Raw genomic sequence first — 15,433 nt, 5'->3', positions numbered from 1 at the left:
TCGCGGTGGCTTGGGACGCGTCTATTCCCTGTTTCTTATGAGGAGAGATGTCCGGAAGAAGTTGCATTTGCGTCTGTTTGCTTGTCTTCGGGAGACCGAATGGGCCGAGGAAGTATAGGGCCTTCCAAAGCAGCTCTGAAAAACTACGCAGCCGCGATAGGCTGCGTAGATCTTAAGTCCTTCAGTGACGCTGAGACAAGCATTACGGCATCTCTGACAGACATAACACTCATGATGTCTAAGACGGGACTGTGCGCCGCTTGTGAAAATTCGTCTTCCGAGGCAAGAATTGTGGCGAGGACCATCGATTCTTCATATGATTGAACCCAGATACCAGCGGCATATGGGTGAGCCTAAGTATGTGAACTTCCTGAAAGATGAGCGATCAGCGAAAACACTAACGCTGGCACGTACAGCTGAAAGCGCCATGAAGTTGTGTCCATGCGCACCTTTCAATGGAGTCAAGGATCGGACGCTCATCGTAGTTATATGCAACCGTTACTCCACCACGTGGTGTAACACCTTTCCCGATCGATTCTCGAGGCAGGCCGCGGCCTCGAGCTCGCAACTGCTGCACTGAGCAATCGTTCGTATAGATCAATCGCGAGTTACCGTGAGGCGCCTCGCCGAAGACTATTAGAACTGACTCGGATGCTCTCCGAGTCGGAGATGATCCCGTAGGTTGGTTTCGTGGGCGTCCGCCGTCCACGGGAGAATCCTGCGGCTGGCCATCGCGCCCATCGAGAATAGCGCATTCATGCTTCTGCCTTCACCACGCAGACAGCATGGCCATGCTTCGATGAGCACCGCATTATGATGCGGGCACAGTGCTTCCGTTCGACGTCTGTCTAACGACTTTATAGTTAGGTCACGCGAGGAAAACCGCGTGCAGTATAGCTTGCCCTGGTCGGTCTCTTCGTGTCAGCACAACGTTTTCCATCCTATGAGGTGGTATGCTGGAAACTCACTTGCCTATGGCGCATGAAAGGTGTAATATCATATGTTCCGTGGCTGGCATTCATCTATGATTGGATCGTAAGACACACAACCAACTGTACTGGCCTACCTGTACCGTAGCATCTCGAATTTCTAGGTGCAGTCCAATGCTTTCATGTGGAACGGGGACACAGATGGCATATTTAGGTTCAAAGCAAGACACGTTAGTATCATACAAATTTCGCTCGAGGTACCTTTGCGCGCAGCGATCGGAAAGAGAACACAGTTGTCGAAGTGGTCGTCCGGACTACACCACGCCCATAGTGGGGCGCACCCGGCCGAGCGGAACCCTGGTAGGACCCCCAGCAGTAGCTCCGTTCACGACGTTGATGAACTCGCCGAAGGCGGCCTGCGCGGACGCAGTGGCACCTGCCGTCAATGCTTAAGGCAAATCGAAGTCAGTACCGAAAGGACGGCGACCTATCAACGTTTAGTCCTACCAGGGGAGCGCGTAGGAGAGTGTGGGGCAGGCGACGTCCTGCCGCCACTCTGTCGCGTGCGCGAGTGCGCCCGACGCCCAAACGCCGGGGACGAGCTCCGCCCAATCCGCGCAGCAGGGGGGGATGTTGCCGAAGTAACGCGAATGGCCGAGACACCGTGCCTGCGGAGCTCGAACAGAAGATCGCCGTCGTCGTTGAACACGGGACTCGCGAGAGAGTACGGGTTGGCGAGCGGGTAGCAGTACTGCCAGGGGCCCTCGAACGCGCGGATCTCCTGCACGAGTTCGTCGAGGTCGACCTTGTCCGGGAACGCCTCGCGCAGCATGTCCATCGGGCTCCGGAACCGCGCTGCGTTGTCAGGAGTGAGGCCCTTTGCGAATACCGGGTCGTGCGAGCCGAGCGTGTTGACCTTGATTCCGCTGCCGATGGTCTGAACCGTGACATTTGTGGACCAGCTCACCGAGGAGCTCGCGCTGACAGGCAGATTGTTATCAGGGTATAGATATACGCCGGACGGAGGACGTACGTCTGGGACTCGGACTTCCCAACCTGGAGGGTAAGGCTAAGTTCGACTTTGCCGCTGATCTTGATATGAAGGGCGCCTTGTTTGACGGCAGTCGGAAGCTCGACGTAGTTTCGGGTGACGCCTTGATACGCGTCAATCAAAGTCATGCAGGGTCTCAGAATGAGAGGCTTACAAGAGATGCCCTGAGTAGAGCTCATGAGGTTGCTGTTCCCGCGCAGCTTGTAGCGCCATTCCTCGCAGTGCTCCCAGAGGTACTTCAGACAGCCCTCGCCGTCGGACGGCAGGAGCTCCCACTTCGACGGGCGGTCCTTGCGTTGGTCGTGTTCCGACCACTTCTTCAGGCTCAGCCCATGGAAGCCTTGCGAAGGGTCGAGGAGAACGGGGATCATCGTCGTGTACGAATTCACGTTGGACAGCAGGGTAAGGAGGCGTTCCTCGATGAACACGCGGCGTGCGATACCGATGGTGCCATGGGAGAACCCGCGGTTCGCATGCACGATCCATCCCGTCGAGAACTCGAGCTCCGGCGAGGGCAGCGGACGTCCACCCGTCGTGCCCAGTACAACGATGATCGGCTCCTGCCCGGGGGTGACCTGCGTCCAGTTGTGGCGGGTGATCTCGACCTTCGAGTAGACATGGAAAGTGACGTCTGTGAGCGCGTAAGAGGGCAGGGATCGGTGCCCCTCTTTCCAGACGGGGATACTCGTGATGACGTTCATGCCGTCCTTGCACAATGCGGGGAAGTAGTGCTGTGTGAGATAGAAGACGACCGCTTGCAGCTTGAGGATGAGGGACCGGCTGTCTCCGCCCATGTTCTTGATGTCGCCGAAGTTAGAGTAGTCGTGGACATATTCCGCATCTGTGTAACGCGTGGCTCGATTAAGCACATTCCATAAACGTGATATGCTAATAACTCACGTTGGAAGTCGAGATAGATATGTCTGAGCTCGCGGTCTGCCATGTGACCGTGTCTCTCAAACTGTTGTGAAGAGGTGTATGTAGTAGAAGTCGCGCCCTCCAGTTCGCTCTGAGAGCACATCTTGAGATCGACCTCGAAAGCCACACGCCAGTCGCGGAATTCATATTGTTCACTTCTGGGAGAGGAACACGCGTATGAGCGATCTAGCAGATATCATTCATGACCAGCATCCCACTTACCCATCCCAGAGCGCCCAGTCCTTCAGGGTCTTGAGGTTGCCGTTCGCGAGGTGCACCCACACAAGCGCGCGGTTGTTGCTCAGCAGATGCAGCGAGAACGGTTTGTATGACGCCGAGAAGTAGCTTTCGAACGCCCAGCTGTGGAACGCCACGTACGAGGTCGCGGAGAACTGCGCGTTAAGCGATCCCTGCGAGACCGCGGTGACCTGGTCGAAGCCGAACATCTTCGTGCGCTGAATCGTCTCGCGCGAGGACACGCCACTTGAGTCGCCCAGCTCGAGGCTCCACCAGGACCCATCCGAGTCCTCCTGCGAGTCGAAGCGCATCTTGCGGATTGTCTCCCAGCGCGTGTCGTGCGAGTACAGAATGTGGTAGTGCGCGTTGTAGAGTATCTGGAGATACTCCTCGGAGAAGAATGCGATGATGAGGTCGTAGTAGTCGAGCGTGATGTCGTCAGTCTCGTCGAGGCCGGGGTAGGAGGAGAGGGCCTTGTGATAACGAGCATCTAAGGGTTATATAATATTAGTAGGCGTGCAAAGCTTCGCCGGACAGGCGACACCTACTGCTTAGATCAAATACAATGGTGACCGTGTGACCGGCTGCATCCCTGTTGTAGATGGCGTTGACCACCATCGCGACCTTCCATCCCGAGAAGCGTCGGTCTGGGGCACTATACAAACGATGAGCGTCATGAGATCCATACTATTAGAAGCGTGCGCATATACTCACGCGGAAAAGTCGCCATCCTCGAAGATCTCGAGCTCGTCGATATCGAACCAAATCACAATTTCGCGCTCGCACAGGATCTTCACCATCGGCGCGCCGAGCTGCATGCGGAAATGGATGTCGCCCTCGCTCCGGGTGAACTCGGCGAGGCATCGGGGACGCCAGTCGGTGCTGTCGCTCGTCATGCTCCCGCGCGCGAGCATCGCAGACTTGAGCCATATGGAGGACATGTACCCGTTGATCTGGTCGACAGTGACCCCGTGCATGCTCTCCATCCACTCGTAGTATGCTTCGGTCTCGCCGATGAGCGAGTACTTCACGTTGCCCGGCGCGGCGCGCTGGTCAAACTGCGGGAGTGAGAAGAGGACGTGGTTCCCCGCGCTGTGCAGCAGCTCGAGGTACTGCGTCATGAATCTAGTAAGCTGGTCCCGGCCGGAGGGAAGCTCGGGCTCGACGGAGTACAGCGTAGCCTCTGTTAAGTACAATGATATCAGTAAGAGCGGTAAGAAGGAAGCAGTGTACTTGCTGTCAAGGTCGAGAATGACAAGCTCAATCGCACTCCCGTAGTCGCCGATCTTCTGGTCGTTACCGACGATCCTACGAGTCCTGAAGCTGACGCGGTAGGTAACCTCGAAGTCAGCCGGGAAGGGAACAATTTGACTACAAACTTTGGTCAGCTTGATGGAAGGCGTGGTAAAAATTGGACCAATAGCTACCTCCTGCCACTGCGGGGGCTGTCCACCGCAATGTGCCCGTTAGCGAAGGAAAGCTTTAAGAAGACGTCGTGATCGCATATGAACTTGAGGTCGGGAGCATGGAAGGAGGCATAGAAAAGGGAATCATTTTCAGACGGGATCTGCGTGGCGGAGGCAGGCCGTTGCACGGCGAACTCTGCCAACGCATAGAAATGCTCTGAAGATGGGGTGGGGGTCGTCAGTGCGGGACATGACAGAGGCGGGGTGGCTCGCGGCGCACTGTTTTTTTCAGTCCGAGCGTTGGGATGTTCTTGGAGACACCGCTCTGCGTTCTCATGCAATACAGCGAGCTGTGCATTGAGGTAGCGGACAGCGTGCGGTGCGCTGTTCTCGTCCGTGCACATTGTGTTCGGGTGGAAGAGGGGAGTGTGGATGGGCGATTGGGGCGTTGAAAGAGAGATCCTGCAGAAGCTTGAGGTATGAGGGTGGTATATATACGTGTTGTTCCAACCTGCAGATATACAATACTGTGTGAACAAAGCCTGATTAGACATACTCACGCAAAGTTGCGCACGGGGGAAGTAACGACTCGCCTTCCGAAGCTCCCGATGGCCGGAAATGAGACTAGCGGGGTGGAGGGCGGAGCGGTCCTCGGAGGCTTTCCTTCTGCTCGTTTCAGTACCAGCACATCGCATTGACCTACCACGCTGCATCGAGGCGGGTCTTGGGGACAGTTTTGACCCTAGCGAACGCGAAACCGAAGTCACGGAACACTCCGCTGAATTGCCGTTCTGTATCGGCCACCGTTCTACGTGATAGAACACCGTGTGGGACGCCACAGCGGACGCCCGAGAATGCTGCTTTTGTGGCATGGGCGTGCTCTACGTCGACGTGCAGGCCAGCATGCGGCACAGATGTCTGCGATACGGGTGAGGTTGGTCAAAATTGTGCCTGAGGTGGATGAGTACTCACACACATCAGATGCGGAAGTTAATATTATGACTTGGGCGGGTGGCGTACTAATCAATGGCGCTACGCGTATCTTGCAAACCGCCCTTTGTGGTGCGATAAACTGTGGGCCCCGAGGGTAAAAGCTTGCCTTTGCACTAAAGTCCGTCGGCGGACCTTGAGTGTGAGCCGAAAATAGTACCCAGTGACGCTTCGAGTACTAGTGAGTTCGCATAGCCCGGTAGTTCACGATAGGACACTTACCCATTTTTTGAACCGGCGTCTCGTCATTCTTCACGTCACCGTCAAAGTATATACCGCAGCCCCTGTGGCATCGCTAAACACTATCGATGAAGGGAAGTACGTCCGCTTGGACGAGCGCGAAGGTGAATCTAGTCGACATGCGGCTTCCGTGAGTTCGGACTCTGTCTCGACTTTGGGAACAGGGAATGGAGCGTACCCTGTACGGCATTGGAGGCCCTGTTGCCCTCGCCGAAGATTATGGAAATGCAGTGGGCGCCAGAATCGCCGGGGCGTGGCACCTTATTGGGAAATGAAAACAGTGTGGTGGACTGGGATGACTACGCATCGAACACAGCTTCGCTGAGTATAGGATAGTGTAGAAGGCGTTCGCACTGCCGCGTTTGCCAGTGAACAGAAGGCACCGGCATAACGCATGGCTTTCGGAGCGCTGGGCGGGCCTCATGGCATCGAGCAGGATCAAGCTGCGGATCAGTTACAATGCGCATGCCAGATTCCGAGGCTTCAGCTAGCAATAGCATACGAGCGAAGACATATGACACGCCCCGTGGTCGACGATCACAACATACAGGCAATATGTCCTATGTCAGGAATGTCGTTTTGTCATCGACCTTACAACGTCCCAAGCTGACCTGCACTGCTGTGAGCGACAACCACGGAGAACGACAAAGACATGTCCACACGCAACAGGGTTGATCTTACCATAAAGTTGCATGTGTGCGTTTTCAAGCAGCAGTCTCGCCTCGAGCAGGCACACATTATGGTGTAGATACATGCGTTAGGTAGTGAGAGTGGGTTGCCAAGTGACAGGAGGTAGACTGGTCCCCATCCGTTTCGGTAACGAACGGGTTCAGGGAACCGTCTTGCAATATGCCTGACCTGTCCCAAGTTTAGCATCAAGAGAATAAATCGCAGAGGCCTATGACGGGCCTCTGCCGTTGCCTCCCACGGGGCGAATACACGAATATCGATGCTGGGCGCTCACCGGTATACTTAAACGAGTAGAGCCATGATGTTGATAGCAGTAAGCTCGCGCATACACGGTTGGAACCTTCAAGATCATCCTGGGGGCGATGAACGAGCATGATACTCTATAATGCGCAGTTACGAGGTGTTTCGAACACATTTCACGCAGTTGCATCCCGTGCCTACGTGGCAAAAACCGTCAGATTTGATTGAAATACGTTGCATATACTTTTACTTACATTTTCGAATAGACACAGAAAGACTGGAGAGTAGTAGGGCCACTGGCAACATAGACTCGCTCTTCGAGTCCTGGTGAGCGAGATGAGAGTTTTGGCGAAGTAGGAAAGTCCCACGGTCGGCGCTAGTTGCACTTTAGACGCCTATATCATAGACGACTTCCTTATTGGGATTTCATGACGTAATGAAAGATGTCCTTCTACGAGCGCTTGCCCGAAATATTGGACGGGTCCGAATTTGAGTCAATACTCTCCAGGATGCACTCGAACGGCGTCGCAACTTGCTTTTCGCCCTCATCTCGGCCTGTACTCTCAGTCGCACTCTTTACATCAACTCCCGGGCTATCTGGTCGCAGGCATGGCTACCGCTGAAGCCGTAGATGTGCGGAATGTCACCACCATCGGCCATGTCGATCATGGCAAAACGACCATGATGGACGCGCTCTTGGCCGCCAACAGTATAATCTCTACGAGGATGGCTGGGAAAATCAGATACCTCGACAGTCGTGAAGACGAGCAGGAGCGGGGGATCACCATGGAAAGCAGCGCCGTCTCTCTCCGCTTCAACGTCATGGAGCGGACTTCAGAAGGAGGTGCGTAAATCCAGTCCACCGCTCGATACTGGGCTTCAGTCAGAACCCGCAAATTTTGAGCCGTTTCGGCCGGCACGATGTACATATCCTCGTATACACACCCAGGACATGGTTGGGGAATCATATGAGGTGGACTGCTGCCCTGAATGTGTGGCAAGGTATTGAATGGCTATTTTCGTGTAGGCTCGACGTGCAAAGCGCATCCTTGCCTGTGCGTTCCAGGCTATCAGATATCTTGATTGCGTAGCATACTGGGTGTAGGGAAACAGTCTTCGACGCTTTCCTGACATGCCTGCGGATTGGGGGCAAGGTTTCCGTGAAATATCGTTCTGACTACCTTAACATCGTAGAATCTCGCCCGAAGACCTATGTAGTCAATATGATAGACACCCCTGGCCACGTAGATTTCTCGAGCGAGGTATCCACCGCCTCGCGGCTCTGTGACGGCGCCTTGGTTCTCGTGGACGTGGTTGAGGGCGTCTGCACCCAGGTACGCCCACTTTCATTCCGCGACACGTGTATTTGACTCACATTCGCGGACAGACAATCACGGTGCTTCGTCAGGCGTGGCAGGATCGTCTCCGTCCCATCCTGGTCATTAACAAGTTTGATCGCCTCATCACCGAACTCAAGCTAGCGCCGATCGAAGCATATCACCACCTGTCCCAGCTGATCGAGCAAGTCAATGCGGTCATGGGCGGGTTCTTTGCGAGCGACCGCATGGAAGACGATCTCCGCTGGAGAGAGGAGCGTGAACGGCGGCTTGCGGCGAAGAAGGAGCAGCATGCTCAGGAAGTCGATGCAACGGTTAATGAAGAGGACGAGTACCAAGAAAAGGATGACGAGGACATCTACTTCGCGCCCGAGCGGGGCAATGTCGTTTTTGCGTCTGCTATCGACGGCTGGGGCTTCCGTATAGGCAAATTCGCGCACCTGTACGCGGTGAAGCTCGGGATCAAGGAAGCTAATCTGCGCACGGTGCTTTGGGGAGATTTCTACCTGGACCCGAAGACGAAGCGGGTAATCAGCCACAAACACCTCCGCGGTCGTACATTGAAGCCACTTTTCGTGCAATTCGTCTTGGATAACATTTGGGCTGTGTACGATGCTGTAGTCACCAACCCGTATGTCCAAATGCATGTCGCGAGCAACGCTTCCACTTAGCTCAACTGGATGTAGGAACCCCGACAAGGTTTCCAAAATCATCACTACGCTTGGCCTCAAGGTTCCGCCACGTGAACAAAAATCGAAGGACACCCGCCAACTACTGTCCGCCATGTTCTCACAATGGCTACCGCTGTCCACGTGCGTGATCCAAACGATTGTCGACATCGTCCCGCCGCCCTCTGCTGCTCAGCGCATCCGTATACCGAAGATGCTCTACCCAGACATCTATGAGACCACAATAGAGCCGAAGAACAAGCTCGAGGAGGTCCTTTACTCGTGTAACGACGCGCCCGATGCACCCATCGTCGCGCTCATCAGCAAGATGTTTGCTGTCCCGACGAAGGAGCTTCCCGGGAAGAAGAAAAAGGCGCTCACCGCAGACGAGATGCGCAGCCGCGCGAAAGCCGCAAGAGAGGCTCATGCCGCCGCCAAGACTCAGGAAAGCACTGCTTCAGAAACATCTACAACCGTGCTTGAGAACGCCTTGCAGAACGTCGAGCTCGCCGACAAACCCGAAGACGCCGACGCCGACGCGGAGGGGGACGCGGGGGAGGAGACGCTACTCGGTTTCGCGCGCATATACTCGGGCACGATCCGCACGGGCACCACCATTCTGTGTGTGCTCCCGAAGTACAACGCCTCCCTAGGACCCACGCACCCCCGCAATGTCGCGCATGTAGTTCCGGCGCGCGTGGAGGAGCTGTACACGATGATGGGCCGCGAACTCGTCCCGGTAGACAGTGTACGGGCGGGCAACGTGTTCGCAGTGCGTGGCCTCGAAGGTAAAGTCTGGCGCAGCGCGACGGCGTGCGCGCCGTCTACGCACGGTGTGGACGAGACGAAGCCGGACCTCGAGGGTGCGAAGGATTGCCTAGTCAACATGGCTGGGGTCATTCGTTACGTGCGCGGTATCTGTTCTTGGACATGCGTCGGTGGGTCGCTGACGACCATACATATTCCAGGCAGCCCCGATCGTACGCGTGGCACTCGAGCCAGAGCACCCTGCGGACATGCCGAAGCTTATTCGCGGCCTCAAGCTGCTGAGCCAGTCTGACCCGTGCGTGGAGACATTTCAGCAGCAAACCGGCGAGCACGTCATTCTTACTGCGGGCGAGCTGCACGGAGAGGCGAGTTTTTCCTCTTGCATGATATCAATATGTGCCCGCAAGCTTACGGAGACGTTCAGAGGTGCATTAGGGACCTGAAGGAACGTTTTGCCAAGATCGAGATTCATGCCTCTGAGCCCATCGTACCTTTCAGGGAGACAGCGGTCAAAGGCGCCGGTAAGTACTCTGACGACACTAATGCACACGCGCTCATGCAAATTCAGACATGGCACCTCCTAAGACACCCAACGCCAAGCGGGGCACACTCCACGGCGCAGCCGCGCACGACCTCGCAAAGTTCACTATCCGCGCAGCGCCGTTACACCCTTCGATCCACGAGTTCCTTCTAGACAACCTCGCGATCCTCCGGCGCATGCAACAGGAACGCAAGGCCGGCGAGGTGGAGCTTACCGCAGACGAGGAAGACGTGCTCGCGGACGAGAGCTATGACATGCAGGGCGACTATATCAAGAAGCCCACCGTCAAGGCGGAGGAGTTCTGGCCCGAGCTGCAGGCACGCTGCCGCAAAGCGGGCGGAGAATGGGCGGACCTGGCTGAGAAGGTGTGGGCATTCGGCCCGCAGCGGATGGGCTCGTGTGTCCTTATCGACGCGCGGCAGGGCGAGTCGAACTCGTGAGTGTAACACGACTCTCCTTCGACCGGTACTCATGGTGTTGCGGATTAGGCTCCGTAAACGGCTGGCGCAGATGAAGGCAGGAGACCCTGTCAAGGAGCAGGACCCTGTCGCTGGAGCCTTCGAAAATCATCTGGAGACAGGCTTCCAACTGGCGACCTTCCAGGGTCCGTTGTGCGCGGAGCCAGTAGAAGGGATGGCGTACTTCGTCGAGGCGGTTACGCTCGACCAAGCCGGCATCGCGGAAGAGCAAGGTAACGAACTAAACTCTGCTCCTATCATCGCGCGAGGCTAAGCCTCCCTTTCCGCCAGCGCACAACCGCATGGCACACCTTACAGGGTCATTCATCTCCGCCGTGCGGGACGCCTGCCGGAACGGACTTCTCGACTGGTCTCCACGGCTCATGCTCGCTATGTACACCTGTGACATCCAAGCGTCCAGTAAGTCGAATCCCTCTTCCAGTGCCCTCCTGCAGATCGCATGTTGACCTCTCGCCTGTGTAGCGGACGTGCTGGGCAAGGTGTACGGCGTCGTGGCCAGGCGGCGCGGCAAGATTGTCGCTGAAGAGATGAAAGAAGGCACCGAATTCTTCAGCGTGCGTGCGAAGCTGCCGGTCGTGGAGAGCTTCGGTTTTGCGGACGGTGCGTCCGATTTCCACTTATCTCTTGACTATCATGTCTGATGATGCATGGCAGATATCCGCAAACGCACGTCCGGCGCAGCGAGCCCGCAGCTTATCTTCAGCGGGTAAGCATCTTCATTTGGCAGGCCGTCTGAGAGCGGAGTCAATGCTAATGCTGCACAAGGTATGAAATGCTTGATCTGGATCCTTTCTGGGTGCCCACTACCGAGGAGGAGCTTGAGGACCTCGGCGAGAAGGCGGATCGCGTCAATGTCGCCAAGACATACATGGACCGGGTACGCGAGCGCAAGGGCTTGTTTGTCGACCGAAAGATCGTGGAATTCGCGGAGAAGCAGCGTACGCTGAAGCGGTAGACTGACCGGCAACGACAAACAGAAGTCAAAGGTAGCGTGTATGTTGGTAGACCAGAGTTTTGCAAGCCCAAATGGGATTGTTCTGACGGCAGATTCGGCGCCGCGGCGTGTCATTTCATGGGATATTCCAACTAGGCCCTCAAGTCCTGAAGCCTCTTGAGTGGAGAAAAGTTGAGTTTGCCACTTGCCCAAGTATGGACGCTCGACTACGCACTTCAGAGCCTCTCAAAGGCAGTTGCCGATGCTGGGAAGACTGCATCATCCCCTTAAAGAGGTTGTATGTGGTGCGCTGGGTCAAACTAGGGCCATATTCTGAATTAAGTTCAATAGCCAAGGCGTATCCAGGTCTGCGGTGTAAGTGGCCCTTGGCCCTAGTTTCTCCCAGCCACGCCCTGTATCATTCTGACATACAGTCGATGCCACGGCGGAGTGGGTCGCATGGCATTCCTTTTTACGACACTCGCGGCCGTTCGCGATACCCCATCGAACCTCAAACCATGCAAGGAGATCTGAATAAGTACGTCTTGCGCGCCTTATGTCCGCGGCATCTTCAGCTGACCACTGTGTGGACAGTTAAGTGCACCATGTGAATTGCCCTGCGCTCACCTGGTCTCGCTGTCAATGCATCTGCCAATGACCAACGCCGGTGGGTGACGCCAACTGCACAGTATAAGGATGCATTTTAAAGGCGTATCCAAGAGTCACGCTCTTCGAGCCTCATGGTCATGATGGATCTCTTCGGTTCATCTGTCCGAGTACCATCCAGGTCCTGGTCACCGTTTTCGTTGCCTCCCTAAACTATCTGTGTCCGCTCCTTGACTGGAAAGCACGCTCGCAAGGGCTTCCGTTGCCACCAGGTCCTCAATCACTTCCAATCGTCGGCAATGCGAAGTTTGGCCTACCGACAATCAGACCTTGGTTGGGTTTCCGTGACACGAGCAAGGAATATGGTGAGTGCGTCTCCCCTTGTACGACGCCATACGATTCAAATCACTCTGGCAGGTGATCTCATATATCTGTGAGTATTTCGCAAAGGCTTGTTCTTGATGGGGAGCGCCGAGTTGGCCCACGAGTTATCGATAAGCGTTCAACAAATACTTCAGACCGAGCTGTGAGTTCAGCGATGGAACTGTAAGCGTACCCGTACACTTAGTGCGGAATCACCAGAGACGTGCTTCACTGACCTTTCGGTCTATATAGTTCGGGGCAGGATCTCAACTTCGGCATCTTTCCATACGGCCCACGGTGGAGGCAGCACCGGCGAGAATTGTGGCAGTTCTTCTATCCAGGGGTCGTTTCCAAGTCTCAATTTATACAGCTAGCAGAGACACTGAAGTTTCTCGGCATGGTCTTCACGTCGCTTTCGCATCTGAAGTTCCACATCACACAACGAGCCACCCTGATAGTTTTTCAGCGGCATCGTTGAAACACATAACGCGTTGCCAGTCTATTCACTAGGGCAATTCTCAAGGTCGTTTATGGTATCGATCATATAGACGAAGATGCCCCACGCATCGTGATTCCTCTTGCCGCTTGGAGGCCATCAGGAGGACACCTCAGACCTCCCAGACTTTGGCGACAATGACGCACCCCCGTACCGTACATCCAAGCGATTGTGAGGGAGACGCTGCGCTAGCATGTGGTAGCGCCGCTCGGGGTCCCGCATCGCACCATGCGAGATAACGAATCGCACGGGTATCTTGTCCCCGTGGGCACTAATGTGTTTCCAAACGCTCGGTGCGTCCGTCTATGTTTCCTGCGTCTGTGAAGCTCACTGCCGGCGCGATGTGGACAGGGCGATACTGCGCGACCCAGCAGTGCATCCGGGTTGACCCAGACGAGTTCCGCGAGGAGCGGCTCATGTGCGACGGGCAGCTCGACTTGACTGTCACCCACGACCCCGCATTGTTCGCGTCTGATATGCAGACTGCTGCTGTCCAGCAACGGAGAATAGTACACATAATACCATGAGGTTCGCACGTTTTTGCGGGCCATCCTTGGTGAGGGACGGTCATTCAGACCCTCACAGCTTTAGTATGTGAAACTTCATTCGCCTTAGGAGGTCATTTTGTCGGAGCTTACTCGGATCACAGGTGTCTGTGCTGCATGCCAACACGTTGCACACTTGTCCTGGCAGAGCGTGCCTCCACCACAAAAGCAATGTTCTCGGGCGTCTCGTACTGTACACGCCTTTGTATCGCACAGACGGGCGAGCCAACTCAAGGCTGTTGCTCAGCGCCGTGCTGCATGCCTTCATTCCAGCGTCGAGTCGATCCTCAAGTGCAGCCTCGTTACAGCGTGGTGGCCAATTTGAAGCGCTGGGACTATCACGAGCCGGAGGGGCGCTCCGTTTCCTACATCGGTTGGGCTTACTCTCGCCCGCAGAGATCTGAAAGGTGGGCCTCAGTCATTTTCCTGTAATGCCAATTCATAAGCGGGAACAATGCATATATATATATATGTATGCCGCGACCGAACCATCGAGTTCCCTTCAACCCTCCAAAGCCCACCTCATAGCCCTCATCGCCCGTATATACCCCCTCTCCCACAAATTCACGGGCGAATATAATGTGCGCGGACGAGAACAGCGCACCGCACGCTGTCCGCTATCTCAATGCACAACTAGCTGTTCTGCACGAGAACGCAGACCGGTGTCTTCAAGAACATCCCAACGCCCGGACTGAAGAAAACAGTGCGCCACGAAGTTCACCACGCTCTCTATTACGTCCCGTATTGACGACCCCCATCCTCTGCTCAGGACATCTCTATGCGTTGGCAGAGTTCGCCGTGCAACGGCCGGCCTCTGCCACACAGATTCCATCTGAAAACGACTCCCTTTTCTACGCCTCATTCTACGCTCCCGACCTCAAATTCATCTGCGACCACGACGTTTTCCTGAAACTATCGTTCGCGAAAGGCCATATTGCGGTGGACAGCCCCCACAGGGGCAGGAGGTAGCCATTATTCCAATTTTTAGCACGCCTTCCATGAAAGTGACCTGTTGTTGTAGTAGTCAAATTGTTCCCTTCCCGGCCGACTTCGAGGTTACCTACCGTGTCAGCTTCAGGACCCGTAGAATCACCAGTAACGACCAGCAGATGGACGACTACGGGAGTGCGATTGAGCTTGTCATTCTCGACCTTGACAGTAAGTAAACCGCTCCCTTCTTACCGCTCTTACTGACATTGTCGCACTTAACAGAGGCTACGCTGTACTCCGTCGAGCCCGAGCTTCCCTCCGGCCGGGACCAGCTTACTAGATTCATGACGCAGTACCTCGAGCTGCTGCACAGCGCGGGGAACCACGTCCTCTTCTCACTCCCGCAGTTTGACCAGCGCGCCGCGCCGGGCAACGTGAAGTACTCGCTCATCGGCGAGACCGAAGCATACTACGAGTGGATGGAGAGCATGCACGGGGTCACTGTCGACCAGATCAACGGGTACATGTCCTCCATATGGCTCAAGTCTGCGATGCTCGCGCGCGGGAGCATGACGAGCGACAGCACCGACTGGCGTCCCCGATGCCTCGCCGAGTTCACCCGGAGCGAGGGCGACATCCATTTCCGCATGCAGCTCGGCGCGCCGATGGTGAAGATCCTGTGCGAGCGCGAAATTGTGATTTGGTTCGATATCGACGAGCTCGAGATCTTCGAGGATGGCGACTTTTCCGCGTGAGTATATGCGCACGCTTCTAATAGTATGGATCTCATGACGCTCATCGTTTGTATAGTGCCCCAGACCGACGCTTCTCGGGATGGAAGGTCGCGATGGTGGTCAACGCCATCTACAACAGGGATGCAGCCGGTCACACGGTCACCATTGTATTTGATCTAAGCAGTAGGTGTCGCCTGTCCGGCGAAGCTTTGCACGCCTACTAATATTATATAACCCTTAGATGCTCGTTATCACAAGGCCCTCTCCTCCTACCCCGGCCTCGACGAGACTGACGACATCACGCTCGACTACTACGACCTCATCATCGCAT

The 15,433-nt window shown here is 55.6% G+C and overlaps 3 protein-coding genes across 3 annotated transcripts in view; 2 read left to right on the top strand and 1 right to left on the bottom strand.

Annotated features, from left to right (window-relative positions):
- Positions 1 to 1,419: 1,419 nt before the first annotated feature.
- TRAVEDRAFT_122355 (uncharacterized protein) lies at positions 1,420 to 4,945 on the bottom strand (the record flags this gene model as incomplete). Its single annotated transcript, XM_008039683.1, has 9 exons — positions 1,420 to 1,909; positions 1,963 to 2,083; positions 2,135 to 2,821; positions 2,881 to 3,056; positions 3,121 to 3,625; positions 3,684 to 3,790; positions 3,850 to 4,506; positions 4,563 to 4,758; positions 4,822 to 4,945. The coding sequence occupies 9 exons, from the start codon at positions 4,943 to 4,945 to the stop codon at positions 1,420 to 1,422; spliced, it is 3,063 nt and encodes a 1,020-aa protein (XP_008037874.1).
- Positions 4,946 to 7,310: 2,365 nt separating this feature from the next.
- TRAVEDRAFT_121877 (translation elongation factor 2) lies at positions 7,311 to 11,449 on the top strand (the record flags this gene model as incomplete). Its single annotated transcript, XM_008039682.1, has 12 exons — positions 7,311 to 7,545; positions 7,896 to 8,035; positions 8,089 to 8,669; positions 8,725 to 9,613; positions 9,675 to 9,843; positions 9,891 to 9,995; positions 10,043 to 10,451; positions 10,504 to 10,706; positions 10,765 to 10,893; positions 10,957 to 11,094; positions 11,149 to 11,200; positions 11,260 to 11,449. The coding sequence occupies 12 exons, from the start codon at positions 7,311 to 7,313 to the stop codon at positions 11,447 to 11,449; spliced, it is 3,240 nt and encodes a 1,079-aa protein (XP_008037873.1).
- Positions 11,450 to 14,017: 2,568 nt separating this feature from the next.
- The window catches only part of TRAVEDRAFT_19947 (uncharacterized protein), a gene marked incomplete at both ends in the record, with an annotated part of 4,550 nt that continues 3,134 nt past the window's right edge, over positions 14,018 to 15,433 (top strand). Inside the window, 4 exons of the mRNA XM_008038980.1 lie at positions 14,018 to 14,141; positions 14,208 to 14,403; positions 14,460 to 14,596; positions 14,651 to 14,981. Of these exons, the coding sequence (XP_008037171.1) occupies positions 14,018 to 14,141; positions 14,208 to 14,403; positions 14,460 to 14,596; positions 14,651 to 14,981 (788 nt within the window). The remainder of the gene's footprint in view (positions 14,142 to 14,207; positions 14,404 to 14,459; positions 14,597 to 14,650; positions 14,982 to 15,433) is intronic.

The sequence above is a fragment of the Trametes versicolor genome, assembly GCF_000271585.1.
Source record: "Trametes versicolor FP-101664 SS1 unplaced genomic scaffold TRAVEscaffold_5, whole genome shotgun sequence".
Classification (NCBI taxonomy): domain Eukaryota; kingdom Fungi; phylum Basidiomycota; class Agaricomycetes; order Polyporales; family Polyporaceae; genus Trametes; species Trametes versicolor.
Note: the sequence above shows the minus strand (reverse complement) of the source record. Positions and strands in the feature narration are given on the sequence as shown.